At 47.3% G+C, this 14,975-nt stretch overlaps 1 protein-coding gene across 1 annotated transcript in view; it reads right to left on the bottom strand.

The window, feature by feature from the left end:
• LOC144798609 (hydroperoxide isomerase ALOXE3-like) overlaps window positions 1–14,975 on the bottom strand; it is a 413,185-nt gene that overhangs the window by 341,294 nt on the left and 56,916 nt on the right. The window contains exon 3 of the mRNA XM_078669567.1: window positions 8,566–8,650. Within this exon, the coding sequence (XP_078525693.1) occupies window positions 8,566–8,650 (85 nt within the window). The remainder of the gene's footprint in view (window positions 1–8,565; window positions 8,651–14,975) is intronic.

Below are 14,975 nucleotides of genomic sequence, written 5' to 3'. Positions count from 1 at the left end.
CAACCTTAGAAATCTATCAAAGTGGTAGCTGTGGAGAGCAGCCTTCAGGCTTAGGGGGTCATTATGATGACGGGCAGACTTAGTCCGCCCGCCATCCTACCGGGACTCGGGCCATAAGGGCGGGGCTCCCGTGAGTGTTATTAGGATGCGGCCGCCACAGTGGTGGCCGCATCCTGCATTTATAACATTGTGGCGGGCGGTGCTCTCTGCACTGCCCGCCACAATGCCATAAACGCATCTATGCATTTGCATACACAATGTGGCAGGCACCGTGCGGTGCCTACCGCATTGTATATGCAAATGCAGGTGGGTACCACAGGTAAAGCATTGTAAAATGCCCATCATATTATGGCTGTCGGTGTCTGATAGACACCGCCACCAAATTATTCCTTTTCTGCCCCGGTCGCAAGGCGACCGGGGCGGAAAAGCGGCGGACGGTCTTTCCGTCCGCCGAGGTCCCCCCGCCATACTAATATGGCGGGGGGAATTCAGGAGATGATGTCGGGCGGATTGCCCCCGCCAGGCTTCGTCTTGAAAGAGTGTAAAGCAGCTTGTTTTACCAGAATGTAATCTTATAGTATAGATTAAACTAAAAGAGAACCACAAGGAAAATTGTAAAAGATGTATTTATTATATAACAATATCTAGTACGTTACTTTATCTCCCACACAGAGATAGACATAAAGCACACAATACTTTAGCAAAGAAATCACAGTAAAAAGCACTAATACACAGCAGGCCCCGGGGGGGGGGGGCCAAACCATATATTAAGAAAGTGGTATAAGAAACACAACTCGAGACAGGACAATGTTGAGAGGATGTAGAATTGATGGGACCCCAAACAACCACCCAAGGTGAGTAGATAGGGACACCACCCCATGCTCTGTACAAGTCTATGTGCATGCTGCTGTTGGAATTTTAAAGATTAGTGACCCTTCCCAGTGGACCCTGAAGAAACCCTGTGGAAGACAGAAGGTTGGAGAGCAACCCCACCCATGGATACCAAAGTACCCAAGTTCCCTATTCCAGGGAAGCCGGGTGCATAGGTGTGAAATGGTGTCGGAAACCGCCGTCAAATCCAATGGAGGACTTCAGGGAAATGCTCCTGCTGGAAGAGGAGAAAGTGTCCATAGGAACCCAAACGTGGATTCTTGTTGAAGAGTACCGTAAATCAGAGGGGACAGAGCCTGGGCCACTGAAGAGTAACCAGGGGCTCAGTAGACAAATGCCCACCGATATCAGGTGCTTCAGGATAGATGACGGTGACCTTGACTCTACAGCTGCGAGGACCAGGCAATGCTGAAGCTGACCAAGAGCTGGATATGAGCTGTCCCATGAAGTATGGTGAATGTTGAGGGGTCGGTATTCGGCGGGAGCACCAACGAGCGTTGGCAAAGGCCATCTTCATAGGAGGTCAAGTAAGTGTTCGGTTCGAACCAGCAAGGTCCAGGAGACTCACCACAGGTAGGGGAATCAAGGCAGGCCCAAGCAATCAGAGGAGCCCAAGGAAATCAAAGGTGACCCTCAAATGGACCCACAGGCCAACGGCACAGGAGTTGTGAGAGGACCTCAAGCATCTCATCAAAAGAGGCAGGCTACGATGCACACAATGTGGTGTGGCCAAAGATTCTGGTCACAGGAGGTGCTTGGGGTTGGGGCTACTTGGAGCCCTAAGATCTTCTTGCAAAGATGTCAACAAGCCTTTGCAACTGCAAAGGTGACACGGTACCCAGGAGTTTGGTTATAGCAACCCCCACTCAAGCTGCTGGCCTCAAACTTGGTCATAGTTCAGAGTAGGCCTCAGGTGCTGAACAAAACAACCACATGAGTTGCAGAGCCCAAGGAGTTTGGAAGAGCTTGGGATCCGTAAACTGGTTGTATTTGTTGCAGTGCCTGCGAACTCAGGGAGATTGCTTTTATTGTCCATGATGTTTCACAGTCCTTGGAAGGTTCCTGGAGGATGCAAAGGCACAGATAATGCAGGAGACTGGAAGAGAGACGAAGTCAGTCCCAAACGAAGTCCAGCAAAGGCCATATTGCCCAGGCAGTAGAAATGCAGTGGTTTCAATTCTGAATCTTGTCCATGATGAATCTAAGGTTCTACAGCCAGGTAAACCCTTAAGTACCCACGGGAGAGGGTTGGAAAGATTCAGGGGAGGGTCTGGACAGGGGGATGGTTACTCCCATGTCCTTTGTCCAGTTTTGCACCAGAGCGAGAACCAATGGCTCCCAGGACTGGTTTGAACTGGACTATGCACAGGTACACCAAATGTGCCCCTCCTGCATATTTCTAGGCCCTGATAAGCGCACCCACCCAGTCCTAATGCACTAAATCCTGTCTGGGAGGTGGGCACACTACCCTCGGACAGGATGACTATTGTCCTGCCTTCCCCTGCTCAAGCTTGGCTCAGCAGCAGGAGGGCAGAAATGTGTCACTGGTTGGCACCAACCATTTTGTGTTGTCCGGAGCTAAAAGGCTGGTACCGGGAACACTGAGAGCCCCACAAAGGGCCTTACTGGTGGGTGGAATCATACCTCTCACACTGTTTGCCGCTGTGGGGGCATCATTTCAACATGTTTGACATCAAACACAATAGGGTTTGTTCCAGCTGTTTTTGAGATGTTCATTACGCAGTCATGTAATGCCCCTCTATATTAGTATATAGCTGCTTCACTGACAACCCGGGAGATTGGACTCCGTTGGCTGCAGGGGAATCCTGCTTATGCAGGAGCACCCACTCACTTCAAACCAAGTACCTTGCCCTCAGGATTGTAAAGGCCTGCTAGAGGGGTGATTTATAGGTTTTAAGCGCAGTGACCCTTAAATATAGTAAACATATTTCTTTAGTAATTGGTGCAAGCACCAACTTACACAGCCTGCAGTGGCAGACCTGTAGTTCCATTTTTCATGATCTCTTATGGGTGGCATAATACATGCTGCAGCCCACGGGATGCCTCTGGGGTACCCATGCCCTGGGTACATGGGTACCATATACTATGGACTGACAAGGGTACCCCAGTATCCAATCAGGAGTGTACCTAGGTACGTATCGCAACAGTTTAAGGAGAAAGAAGATAGACTGGCTTCCTAATTAGCAGGATCCCAATCCGACTAGTCAAAAACCAGCTTAGCACCAGGCAAAAAGTTGGGATACACATGCAGAAGGATCCTACACTCCTACAGCTGGTGTATATTTTGTAATCCATTTTAAGCCATTTACTCCCCACTTCTCAAAATAACTACTACTTAAAATTCAAACAAATGCAGGAAAGATGAAATAGTCATTGGAATTCCATATACATTTCTGATATGGCTGACTGAATAGATCTTTTTTCAACTATCGCAATAACAGGTTATGTTATGGGAAAATGTTGGAACACTGCAGTCTAAACCACAAGTGTTCTGACTATGCAAGCTAAACCGCACTTTCTTTAAAACAAGAATTTGCCCTAACCACACTGTTGGACCTTGCCCTTTTGGCAGGTTCACCCCGAAACTTTTTGCTTTTGCCTAGCCTGTTTCTGTAACCTGGTGTTGGTGATTTTAGGTCTCTGCGCACTTTTTCACTGTGGTCCAGTGTAAAGTGCGTGCGCTCTCTGTGTGTGTGGTGAGAGTGACCTGCCCTCCCATGGAATGCATGGGGAATATGTGTGACCATGGTAGTTTCTGATGTGTTGGGAGTGCAGGGTCGAGTTTAGTATGTGCTAACTCGTGAGATTGAATGCTGCGCGATGATGTGTGCGGCTTTAATGTGTCTAGTGTGGAAGTGCCACTTCTAGAAGTTGGTGTGTCTGTGCAGTGAATGTGCAGGCCTATGATTCACTGGAGCTGGCTGGTGTTCCTGGCCCCAGGAGTCAGGATGGGTCTGCCCCGGTGGTGAATGGAGAGATAAGCATGTTGATGGCAGGGAGGGGTTGCACCTGGGACCTGAATAGGGCTGGGCCTTCCCTCCACAATGCTGGCTCCACCACCTGTGGTGTGTCTGATGTCCCTAGCCTGGGCAGTGAAAGGGAGAGAGGGGCAGAGCAAAACAAAGTGCTCAGGAGTTCCCCATAACCAGTTGTAGCTGGTTCTCCCATTGCCTGCACCCTTCTAGACAAAGGATTTTGCTGTATAAAAGGGAGCTGTGACCCCATGAAAAGGTTCTTGTTTTTCTAACTTGAAACTACCAGGGGCGTGCTGCTGCTGGGGCCCAGAGGAAGGCTTGCCTCCCTGGGCCCTGCCCAGCCCCTGGATGCTGGAGGACTTTCCTTGTTGGGAGCTGCTTGCTCCACCTTGCCTCCAGGACCTTTTCTTTGGACCCTGTATTTTTTACTGGATTGTTTCCTGGACCTGGGTGAGACTTTGGGTCTGCCCCATCACCTTTGGGAGTGCTGGCTTCGTTTCTTTGGATGCCCCTAGTTTTGCGCTGCTTTCTTCCTTGGGAGCGCTGGGGCTGTGGCCTGCTGAAGTGGCGCTTCATTTTTGTGGCAGAGCGCTTTCCTTGTGGCCCCTGGCGCCTCCCTTGCAGCCTGCCTGAAGGCCACTTGATTCTCATTCCTAGCGGGTGCCCACCCGCGCCATGGCCGCCTATTATGGGATATTTGCAGTGCAGGTGCCCACCCTGCGTCATGCCTGTGTTTATATTTTAAATTCAGGGCGGGTGCCCACCCTGCGGTTTTCCTGAGGAAAGAGCCTGCTCCTGGCCGCTACAGCGCGACCAGGAAGTCAGGCACAGTTGAGAGGGACATGGGTGGGACCCCGGAGGCGTCACTTCCGCCTTCCCCGGCCGGGGGAAGACGACCCCGAAGTCCGGCCATGGATCCTGTGGGGCTCCCGTTGCAAGGAGGGAGCCCCGTGTGCCGCACTTGTGGAGGAGGGAGGAGGTCGGCGTCTGCCAGGCAGGGCTCCTGTGTCCCGGTGAGATCCCTGCGCGTGCCCATGAAGCCCCGAGTCCCAGGAGGGGGCCTGATTGAAGAGAACCCATCCTGGTGAAGATGCTGGAGCCTGCCCATGCGGGGCTCCCATGGCTGTGGGAGAGCCCAGCGGGCTCCAGCGCGTTGAGGAGATGGTGCCGGAGTAGAGAAAAGCCCCGGGTCCCAGGAGGGGGCCCGGGCGAAGAGTACTGCAGCGCGGGGCTCCCAGGAGTCCAGGGGAGTTCAGCCACAAGAGGAGCCCCCGCTAGAAGAGAGCAGCCCAGTGAGTGAAACTGGCTGGGGGCTCCGTAGGGGCTACTGTTGGTGAATGAGACAGGTGGCATTTAGGGCGGCCCCGGATGGCAGCAGGCCGCCCCAACGTTTTCTTGATAACTTCTAAGAGCCTGCATGGCCCTAGTGTTGGGCCTGATTATTCCCAGAGCCCTGTGTGGCTCTATGGGGGCAAGTTTAGTTTGAGCGCCAATTCTCACCCCTGGGGCCATTTCGCGGTGCATTGTCGGCACCTGGGCGGCCCCCACTCGCGAGCGGGCCGCCCCAACGACAGGGGGCATTGTTGTTTAAATAGCCTGTGTGGCTATCCCCTGGCCTTATTGTAGGCGCTAGTGCTTGGGGACATATTTACTTGGCGGTGGCTCTTGATGGGGGCTCCGACCAACTGGCATCTAACTTTGCGGATGGTTTGAGAGCTGTTGCTAGTTGGCTTACCGCCAACTGTTTACAACTCAACGCCCTCAAAACTGAGGTGATGGTACTGGGGAAACATCCTGATCTGTGGGGTGCTAGTTGGTGGCCTAAAGAGTTGGGACCTCCCCCAAAACCTATTTCAGAACTGAAAAACCTTGGCGTATGGTTGGACTCCAAGCTGACGTTTTCGTTCCATACCAAAAAGGTGGCATCCATGTGCTTTGGCATTCTGCGCGGTTTGAGGCCTATCCTCAAATTTTTCGATGCCCCCACCCGCCAGATGGTAATACAAGCCAGCGTATTATCAAGGCTCGATTACGCGAGCTCTCTGTTCGTGGGCGCCAATCAGGCGGAAATCCTGCGACTCCAACGGGTTCAGAATGCGGCAGCCAGGACCCTAGTGGGCTTGCCGCGCTTCTGCTCAGCCCGTAGTACAATCTACAAATTACATTGGCTGCCTGTAATTAGACTCATAGAGTTTAAAACCCTTTGCTTTGCTTTTAAAATTCTTAAAACTGACACTCCTGCCATCCTTCAGCACCTTTTGACCTTGTACACCCCTTCGCGCAGCCTTCGTTCTGCCGGCCAAAATTTGGCACTTGTTCCTCGTTTCCAAAGATGTAGACTGGGTGGCCGATCATTTACGGTTCTGGCCTCCAAATTGTGGAACGTACTCCCTCTCTACATTCGGTCTTTAGAAGACCTTTTGTCCTTCAGGAAAGCTGTTAAAACTTATTTTTTTCCTTTGCCTTATTAATTACCCCCCACTTTTTCTGTGTTGTTAGCTATGTTACCTTCTCAGATATAGCGCCGGGACGCCCCTTTGCTGGGGCAGCTGTGCGCTCAAAAAATTCAATTAACATAACATAACTTAAAGGGCCCAGTGGGGTCCTCAGGGGTCAGTGATACCCCCGGTGGGGAATATTTGACCTTTCAGAGCCTAGAGGGCTCCAACGTTTGGCCTATTAGTAGTTCAGAGCCTAGGTGGCTCCAGCGACAGGCGCATTTTTGTTTCTAAGGGCCAGTGAGGGCCCATGCCGCAGTTTTCCATCCACAGCTGCCCAGCAAGTAGTGGGAAGCTGCACAGTTTAGGCGCCAATGGAGAGAGAGTCCCTGAGAGGGACAGAAGTGGCACAGAGGTGCCAGGCCTTCTACAGCTGCGCAGCACTTAGTGCCAGCTGCAACATTTAGGCCCTGTTGTTGTCCTCACCTGCCTAGCAAGTAGTGGGCAGCTGCAACATTTAGGCTTGCGCCGGTGGCGCACCCCTGACTGGCACTGCGTTGGCAGTGCGCCCTGTCATTCTGGACACAGGGCATTTGAGTCCCCTTCTTGAGATGGCCAGTTGGCCAGGGGGGCTGGTACATGGATAGGGCGCAAGGACCTAATGTGATTTTATTTTCGCGCAATGTGATTTTCCGCTGTGTATGTGATGATAATTGCCTAATGTGATTTATGGGCTAGAGTGATGTGGTGCTAGGAAATGTATTGCCTATAGTAGGTTTGGCGCACCCTGTGTTTTATACCTCTAAACTGTGGTTTATGATTATGAGGTTGTTTTACCTATGTAGGTTTATGCTATTAAGATGTTTTCACTGTGTGATTTACGCTCCTAAATGTGAGTTATTCTTAGGAGGTAGGGTCTAATGTGTTTAGACTTGCGAAGAGATTGCCTATGGTATTTATGCTGGTAAGGCCTAATGTGATTTATGCGTAATGTGCAATGCCTGTATGCCTGTGATACCTCTAAATGTGTTTTCATACTTAGGAGGTTGTTTAGCCTAGTATAGTTTATACTAGTGAGTTTATGTGTCCCTGCGTGATCTATGCCTATGGTTATTAGTATTGCGTAGTGTGTACCTACCTTTTACCATTGATTACTGGTTGTGGTCTAAAATTGTTATTTGGTGTTACAGTTACTCTAAGTGCTATTTCTAAGTGATGATTCTGACAGTGGCCCACGTATCCCTGTCCTGTGTCAATAATTCCTCGTGAATATTGCCTTTGCCAGTTGGCCCAATGTATATTGTGTCATTACTATCTGATGTGTTTTTAGAATACAAAAGTTATTTTTATATAACCATGTGTGGAGTTCCTTTTGTGGAGGGCCTGGGATGTTGTTGCTGTGAGCGTTGCCAAATGCTTTACACATTGCCTCCGGGATAAGCCTGTCTGCTCGTGCCAAGCTACCAAGGGGGTGAGCAGGGGTTATCTTGGCGTGTGACTCTCTTGCCCTGACTAGAATGGTGGTTTCTGCCTGGCTTTGGCTCAATCCTTAGCCAACCAGAAATCCCAGTTCTAACACACACATATCCGTGTTTCTTGTACAGGGAATCAGATCACCAGTGGGAGAAACCACAGCTATCATTGTTGACTCTGAAGAAAATGCCCTCCCCACCTAAAAAAAAACTTCCCATAAGTGATACTTTGTATGTGTATTTATGTACTCGGTATAAAATACTTATGTCAATGGATTTAAGTCAACCAAGCTTTATGCGACGATTTCATAAAAGCAAACTGTACATATAAATACAAGTTTAGGTAAAATTATACATATTTACATTTAAAAAGTTTAGGTAAAATTATACATATTTACATTTAAAATCATAAATCCATTGCAAGTTTAAGATCAAATTATTGTACATTGGGTAAGGGATTTTTAATTTGGCACCATGAATACATATTAATCTGTTAGCCTTCTACTTCTTATAGACCACGCCCAACCCAAGAATTTTGCCACAGCTATATAAACTGTCATATCTGTGCAGGAACGAATTATTCTAACTGCCACCACCCCCCTATCGGATTTATTTTTGTAAATTTTCATCATCGAAGTGCTGTAAAGTAGGATGCGCTAGCAGTAAAACAAATAGCAGCTATAAAATACAAAATTAGAGTTAAGTTTGTTGTATTTCGGTTGCTAAGGTTTTAGTGCTATGTTATTCAGATAACATAGAATAACTCACTTGTAGGCCTCTCGTCTCTCTTTCAGCTCATTCTCCCTCTGCTTTAGGAGGAGCGGATTGAGATTTTCTGCAGAGGGCAGGAAAGCTGCTCAAAAAAAGAAAATATTGACGTTTAGTAAAGTCTTTAAAAGAAGAAAAGGAAAATTTCACATAAAAACCCTAGCCTTGGAATAAGTTGTCTAGCAAATACATGAAATGAAGAACTGATACAAGTGAGGTTAATTTGTCGCAGGCAAAGAAGGAAATAATTAAAAAGTAACACATTAAAAATCGTTCAAGGCCCCGTTGTGGTTCAGTTCCCTCCTAGAAAGTTTTCATGCTTTAGTTTTCTAAGCTTGTTCAAGGAAGATGGCAGAATGCTAGGATCAGGAGAATGCTTTTGACTCTGAAAATGAGTTCCTCTTACTCTCTCCTCCACTCTTCATCTTTCCAATCCATAACCAACATATTGGTCAGGGTTATCAATCTGCAGAGCCCCATATTTCAGTTTTCCAGCACTCTAAACTGAGCATTACATGTAGTTAAGAAGAGCTGGACATAGCTCATGTGACTATTGCAGCATCAGTTTCTAGCCCCTCTGAGAAACCTTTTCCAGGCTACAGAACTGGGAAGTTAGGCTGTTCATGAACTTCAGCAAACATGAAGACCAGGGCCGGATCCTCGCTATGGCGGGGCAATGTTGCCCCCCTGCCAGCAGTGTAAAAAAACAAACAAAAAAACCGATAATAAACACATGTTTATTATCGTTTTATTTTGCTTCCCAGAGTTTTGTCCAAACTGTCATATGCACTGAAGCTTTCTCAAACTCAGCTGCATTGCACGGTTGGCGACAGAAAGTACTGGCTCCCGGTCTCCCTGGGAGCACAAATCATCAGCATTCAGGCCAATCCTGAAGCTGATCTTATGCATGAGAGCAGCTTCACGATTGGCCACAGGGGAGTCTGGGAGCCTTTGCCTTCAGTAGAGCCACAAGAAGAGCTTTACACAGCAATGGAGCAGGCTGCAGGTAGAAGGTACGTTTTTTTTGTTGATCGTCGCACACCCCCCTGACCCCACCTCCCCTCCACCCTTCCCCTGCCCCACCACTCTCATCTGGCACTAACTGCTACTGGTGAAGACATTATGAAGCTGTCCATAAACGTTTTTTATTGGCTTCTAGTGGAATTCAGGCTCATATCCAAGTTTTACTGCACAGTCAAACACACAGACTACTGGGTCAAAGTGCCACAATATCTCCACAAATATACCATACCAATCCTCAGTCACAAATCTCACATTATTAACCACGCTCCTGATCCATTATTGATCAATTGAAAGCATGACACCTGGTGGCAGATTTTTCACAATGCAGGTCCCCTGAGTGTTGAATACCATCTTCCTCCAATTGGAGATCTGAACCCAACCACTTGTGTAATCCGAGACCAAAGGATACTTACAATAAATGCCTGACACAGTTCCTTCCTATCCGATTGGGTACTAACCTCTTAAATTTCCATTTATCAAACTGTACGTTGTCATGTCCGGTAGCTTTCGGAAGTAGCTGCATGAAAATACCTAGTTTTATATGAAAGTCAAAGAAACTAACAAGATGTTTCTTTCTAGATGAAGAGTATGAAGATGATGCAAATGTGCTGTGATGTGAGAGCCTACCCATCGTCGGAGCAACCAACAAGATTGAAGAGAACAATTACATTTTTCATCAAAGCTCTTTTACAATTACAGAAGTAATTGCACATTAATAACATTTACTTTTCACAAGTTTTTGCCCTTAGTGGGAGTGGCTCTTATCTCCTGCCACCAAGAGGATACATGCTATTCTACTAACGACCACTTATTCTATAGTTTACATGTCATTGGTTACCCATTAATGATAGAACACATGGCTTTGGTTTATTTGCTGTGGTCCTGGCTGCCCTCTGCCACTTGTTTGTGACATAGCATTGCCATTCACTTCAACCAACTGAAAGGTCGAAGGCTGATCCCACTAACCACAGGCAGGAGGAGGCCCTGTTTTGAGTGAGGATGAATCCTAGACCTGAGTTTTTCCTCATACCTTCCCCACCACAGAACTGTGATGGGGCAAGTCTAATATTGCTTGGCTCCTGCTTGACTGACAGCACCTCAGACCAGTGCCTGGACTTTTACTTTCACAGTGTCAAAGTGGATTGTTTAATGACTTTCCAATACTTAATACTATGGAGGACTTCCAAGCTTGACTTCAGCGTTCAATGTTTCCAGCCGAACGATCAGAATAGGTTGTACTTCATTAATTCTTTAAGGGTTTCCTGCAAAAGACTTTTGAGTACATTATTTTGGCTTGGTTAGGAGACCATGATATACGTGCAACTTCTGTGGTTCTTCCCACAAGCTTTCTTCTTTTGTATTTCTTTTTCATTCAGATACTCATTCACGTGTATTTGATTCTGAAAGTAAGTTCCAATGTTATTTTTTGGTATGGAAATTTAAAGATTTATTTTCTAGGTACTTCAGTGACTATCTAGGTTAATCTGCTCTTCATGGGCAATATCCATGGTTCAGCTACATAAAGACCAGTATTTGTACCATTACCTCCTCCCCACTGTTGATTGCCTTCCTTACATGGTGAGGCCTCCCGTGCCTACCTTGACATCCCGTTTCCTTTTATTAAAAACTCCTCCCCCTATCATCTACCTCCTGCTTCTTTACATCATCTCTTTCGGAAGGGCGGGTGCGATGCACTCACTCCAGGGTAAAGAAAGTATTTTTCCCCATTGCAAAGACTCATAGTGGCCAGAGTCTGATTGACTGTTTGGGCTGACATGCAGGTGTCACGGCAGGAGCGGGGATATCATGAGTGGCTCAATGCAGTGTGTGCACTCTGGGGCATTTCCTGATTTCAGATGGTGGTTTCTTGTTTGGACGCCGGTGTGTAGATGAACTTCCTGGTTAGGGGGAGTGATACCTCTCAAGACAAGGATTGATGCGGTACGGATGGGAATAGCACTGTTTTCCCATGCTAGTATGTTTATTAGCAGTAAGGGGGAGCACTCTTATGGGGCTGTTGTGATGCTGTAGCTATATGGGATTGCCTTCCTGTTCCTGTCTATTGCCCTATTGGGGGCCTGTATGTGTCTTCACTATTGGGCTATGCCAATTGCAGGTCTTATTTAAGGCCTACCTTTTCACATTTTGAAGTCTTCAAATAAAGGTGAAGAGGTTTGAAAAGCAGAAGAGATCTCTTTTTCCCTCTTCTGAGGAGGAGGATGGAAAGGTGTCTGTGCAGCATCCCAGTCACTCTCTTGAGACCAAGGCACGAGTGACCACTAAACAAGTTCATGCTATGACTGATGAGGTGGTGGTGGTTATGGCTTTAGCTGCCAAGTCTTCTCACTCCTAGAAAGTGTGGTCTGCTAATTTTTTCTTTGATGCAGACAGTGATTTGATGCTAGAAAAACCTAGTTCCTCTAGTGGGAAGTTTATTTCCAGTGACAAATTGGGGGCCATCTTGTTGCACACCCGTGACAATTTGGAGTTTGATCCTCCCCATGTTGCAGAAGATGCTGATGGTCTCATTCCTCAATTTGCCAACATGGCTCCTTTGACTCTTCCTTTCCACTCCAAAATAGACTGCCTCAGGACACCAACGTGGACTCTATTTTAGCTTCCTTACTTGAAAAGACTTCACTGAGTCCCAATGACTTTTCAGCCTTGGACCTTACAGACAAAGAGGTGGACGCCAGCCTTAAATTATATTTTAGGGCAGTGAGTTTTGTACTGCTGGTAGCCACAGGTGCTGCTTTAACGTCACAATCCTTGGTGAAAGATGTAAACTCTCTGGCAGAACTAATACAAGAAGGAGTGGATGTATCAGGGATCTTGGTATAGAAGGAACAGCAGTCAAAATTCTTAATAGACGTTTCAGCTGATATCATCCAAGTAGCCTCCATTGCTTCTAGTTCAGTGGTGATGGCGCATTGACATGTAAGGCTTTGGGATTAAAAGGCTTATTGTTTGGAGAGAACGTCCCAGTTGAAGCATCCATTTGAGGACAAGAACCTCTTCGGTGACCAGCTGGATGATATGATGAAAATTTTCTTTTTCTGGGAGGAACTTTAAGCCCTGGTCTAGGGATTCTAACGTTTATCGTAAGAAAGATTCTAAGTCATTCTCTTTGGAAAGTCGCAAATACCAGCCCCATAAACCAGGGAGGTCTCAGAGTGTGTACAATAAGACGGGTGCCTCAACACAACGATCCTGATTATTCCAATCCCCTGGCCTTGGATGTGGTGGGAAGAAGGCTCAAAGACTGTTTTCATCCGTGGTCAGCATCTATCACGGATCATTGTGTTCTGAGCATCATTCAGATTGGGTACTTTATAGAGATCCACTCTCTGGCTCCAGATTTGGGATGCATCCCTATTCCTGTTCCCAGAAATGCAATCCATGGGAAGGCCTTGTGGGACAGGCTTTTGAGGTTGCTGCAGAAGCAGGCTATTCTCCCGGTTACCCAGGAGTAATGGGGCCAGAGGGTGTATTCCATTTTGTTTTTGGTGCAAAAAGACTCAGGGTGTTTTTTTCCAGTCCTCGATTGAAAAGACTCAACAGTTGGATGAGGACTCTCCATTTTCATATGGTGGGGTTTCAAGTCATCATTCCTCTAGTTTCTTTTCAAGATTTTTTGGCTATCATCAATCTGAAGGATGCTTACTTACACATGCCTATTCACCACTCACATCTGAAGTTTCTTTGTTTCGAAAAGGGTGGGAATTTCACTTCCAGTTCTGTGTGCTCCTGTTAGGTTTGAAATCTGCCCCACAGGTTTTCACAAAGTTTCTGGCTCCTTTGATGAATCTGCTTCATTATCAAGAGATCCGCGTCCAGCGATAGCTGGACCATTGTCTGGTGTCGCCTGGTTCAGTCAGTCCAGCAATGGGCTATGTCACTCGAGTAGCCCAGGTGTTGACCTCTCATGGGTTCCTTATCAACACCCAGATTTCACAGTTGCTTCCAGCACAGGATCGTGTTTTCATTGGAGCCATATTTCACACCTGCATGGACACATATTCTAGGCCTTCTTAGGGCTCCCATTCCAAGGGTGTTGGACTGGATATGAGTTTAGGAGTATTTGATGCCCATTTTCTTTTTGGTTACCTGGGCTCACTTCATTCTCAACATCCATGTTTGCTGTCCGCTTCAATCCTGGACCCCACCTCACAGGATATGTCTCTCCATCTTCCTGGCCCTCAATTTGGATTGCATTTTCTCATTGAGCCAGACTCATCTCCTATCTCTGACAATGATTTTTATTCAGGGTTTCTGAACTCCTGGGTAGATGCATTCTGGAGGGTGAGTCCCTCCTCTCATGACTTTTGTCTCTCTCCCCGATTGTTCAGTCTGATTTGCCAGAGGTGGGGGTGTCCTGATGTGGATCTGTTTGCATCTGCCCATAACGCTTTTCTTCCCTGATTTTGCTCCAAGGTGAGAGAGGTTTTGGCCTGGAGGATAGATGTGCTATCTTGTCACTGGCCTCAGGGTCTCCTGTTGCTTTCCCTGAATTTCCTTTGATCCAGAGGTTTCTGCTCAGAGTGAGCAGAGAGGGAGCTCAGATAGTCTTGGTTGCTTTGGCATGTGGCCTCTCTTCTTGGTTTCCTCTTCTGGTGATGATGAGGAAGGACAAGGAGCGGTTGCAGCCCACGAGTCCATCTCCTCTGATCTTCCCGATCCCTCAGGAAGAGTCTCCGGTTTGTCTCAAATTGATGGTTTGGAGCCTGAGCAGGCAAGATTGATGGCTCAAGGTTGTTCTTCTTTTGTTTTCACTTCCATTCAGGCTGCCAGGAGCCCATCCACTAGGGCTTCATATGGTCAGTACTGGGTTTCCTTGGGAAATGGTGTGGGAAGCCATGGTTTAGGCCTATGTCCGTTTCAATTCCTTAGATCCTTCAGTTTCTGCAGGATGGGTTCACTTTGGTGCATTCTCCTTCCACTTTGAAGCAGCAGTGGGTAGACATCATCACATTGTTGGCTCCTTTGAGTACTATGGAGTATTACCAGAGTCTGGTTCAGAAATAGTTTAAGGGTTTTTCTAAGGGTTTTTTCTAATATTAATTCCAAAAATGTGTCAGACTGTTCTTCCTATAATCTGCTTCTGGTGCTACAAGTTTTGCCTTTCCCCCCTTCTGAGCCTCTACATTACATTGATCTCAGGTGCCTTATGCTGAAGGTGTTTATTCTTGTGGCCAATACTTTGGCCAGGAGATTGCGAAAACTGGAGCCCTTTCCTGTAGAGCCCCCTTTCAGTGGAACTATGAGGATAAGTTGGTTTTGCGACCGGGTCCTAGCTTTGTTTCCGAGGTCAATTCTGCATTCCATTCACAAGAAGAGCTTATTCTGCCCATTTTTGGTCCTAAACCACAGTCTCCTGATAAGATTAG

This window comes from Lissotriton helveticus, chromosome 12 (genome assembly GCF_964261635.1).
Source record: "Lissotriton helveticus chromosome 12, aLisHel1.1, whole genome shotgun sequence".
Classification (NCBI taxonomy): Eukaryota; Metazoa; Chordata; class Amphibia; order Caudata; family Salamandridae; genus Lissotriton; species Lissotriton helveticus.
This window is presented reverse-complemented; position numbering and strand designations above follow the sequence as displayed.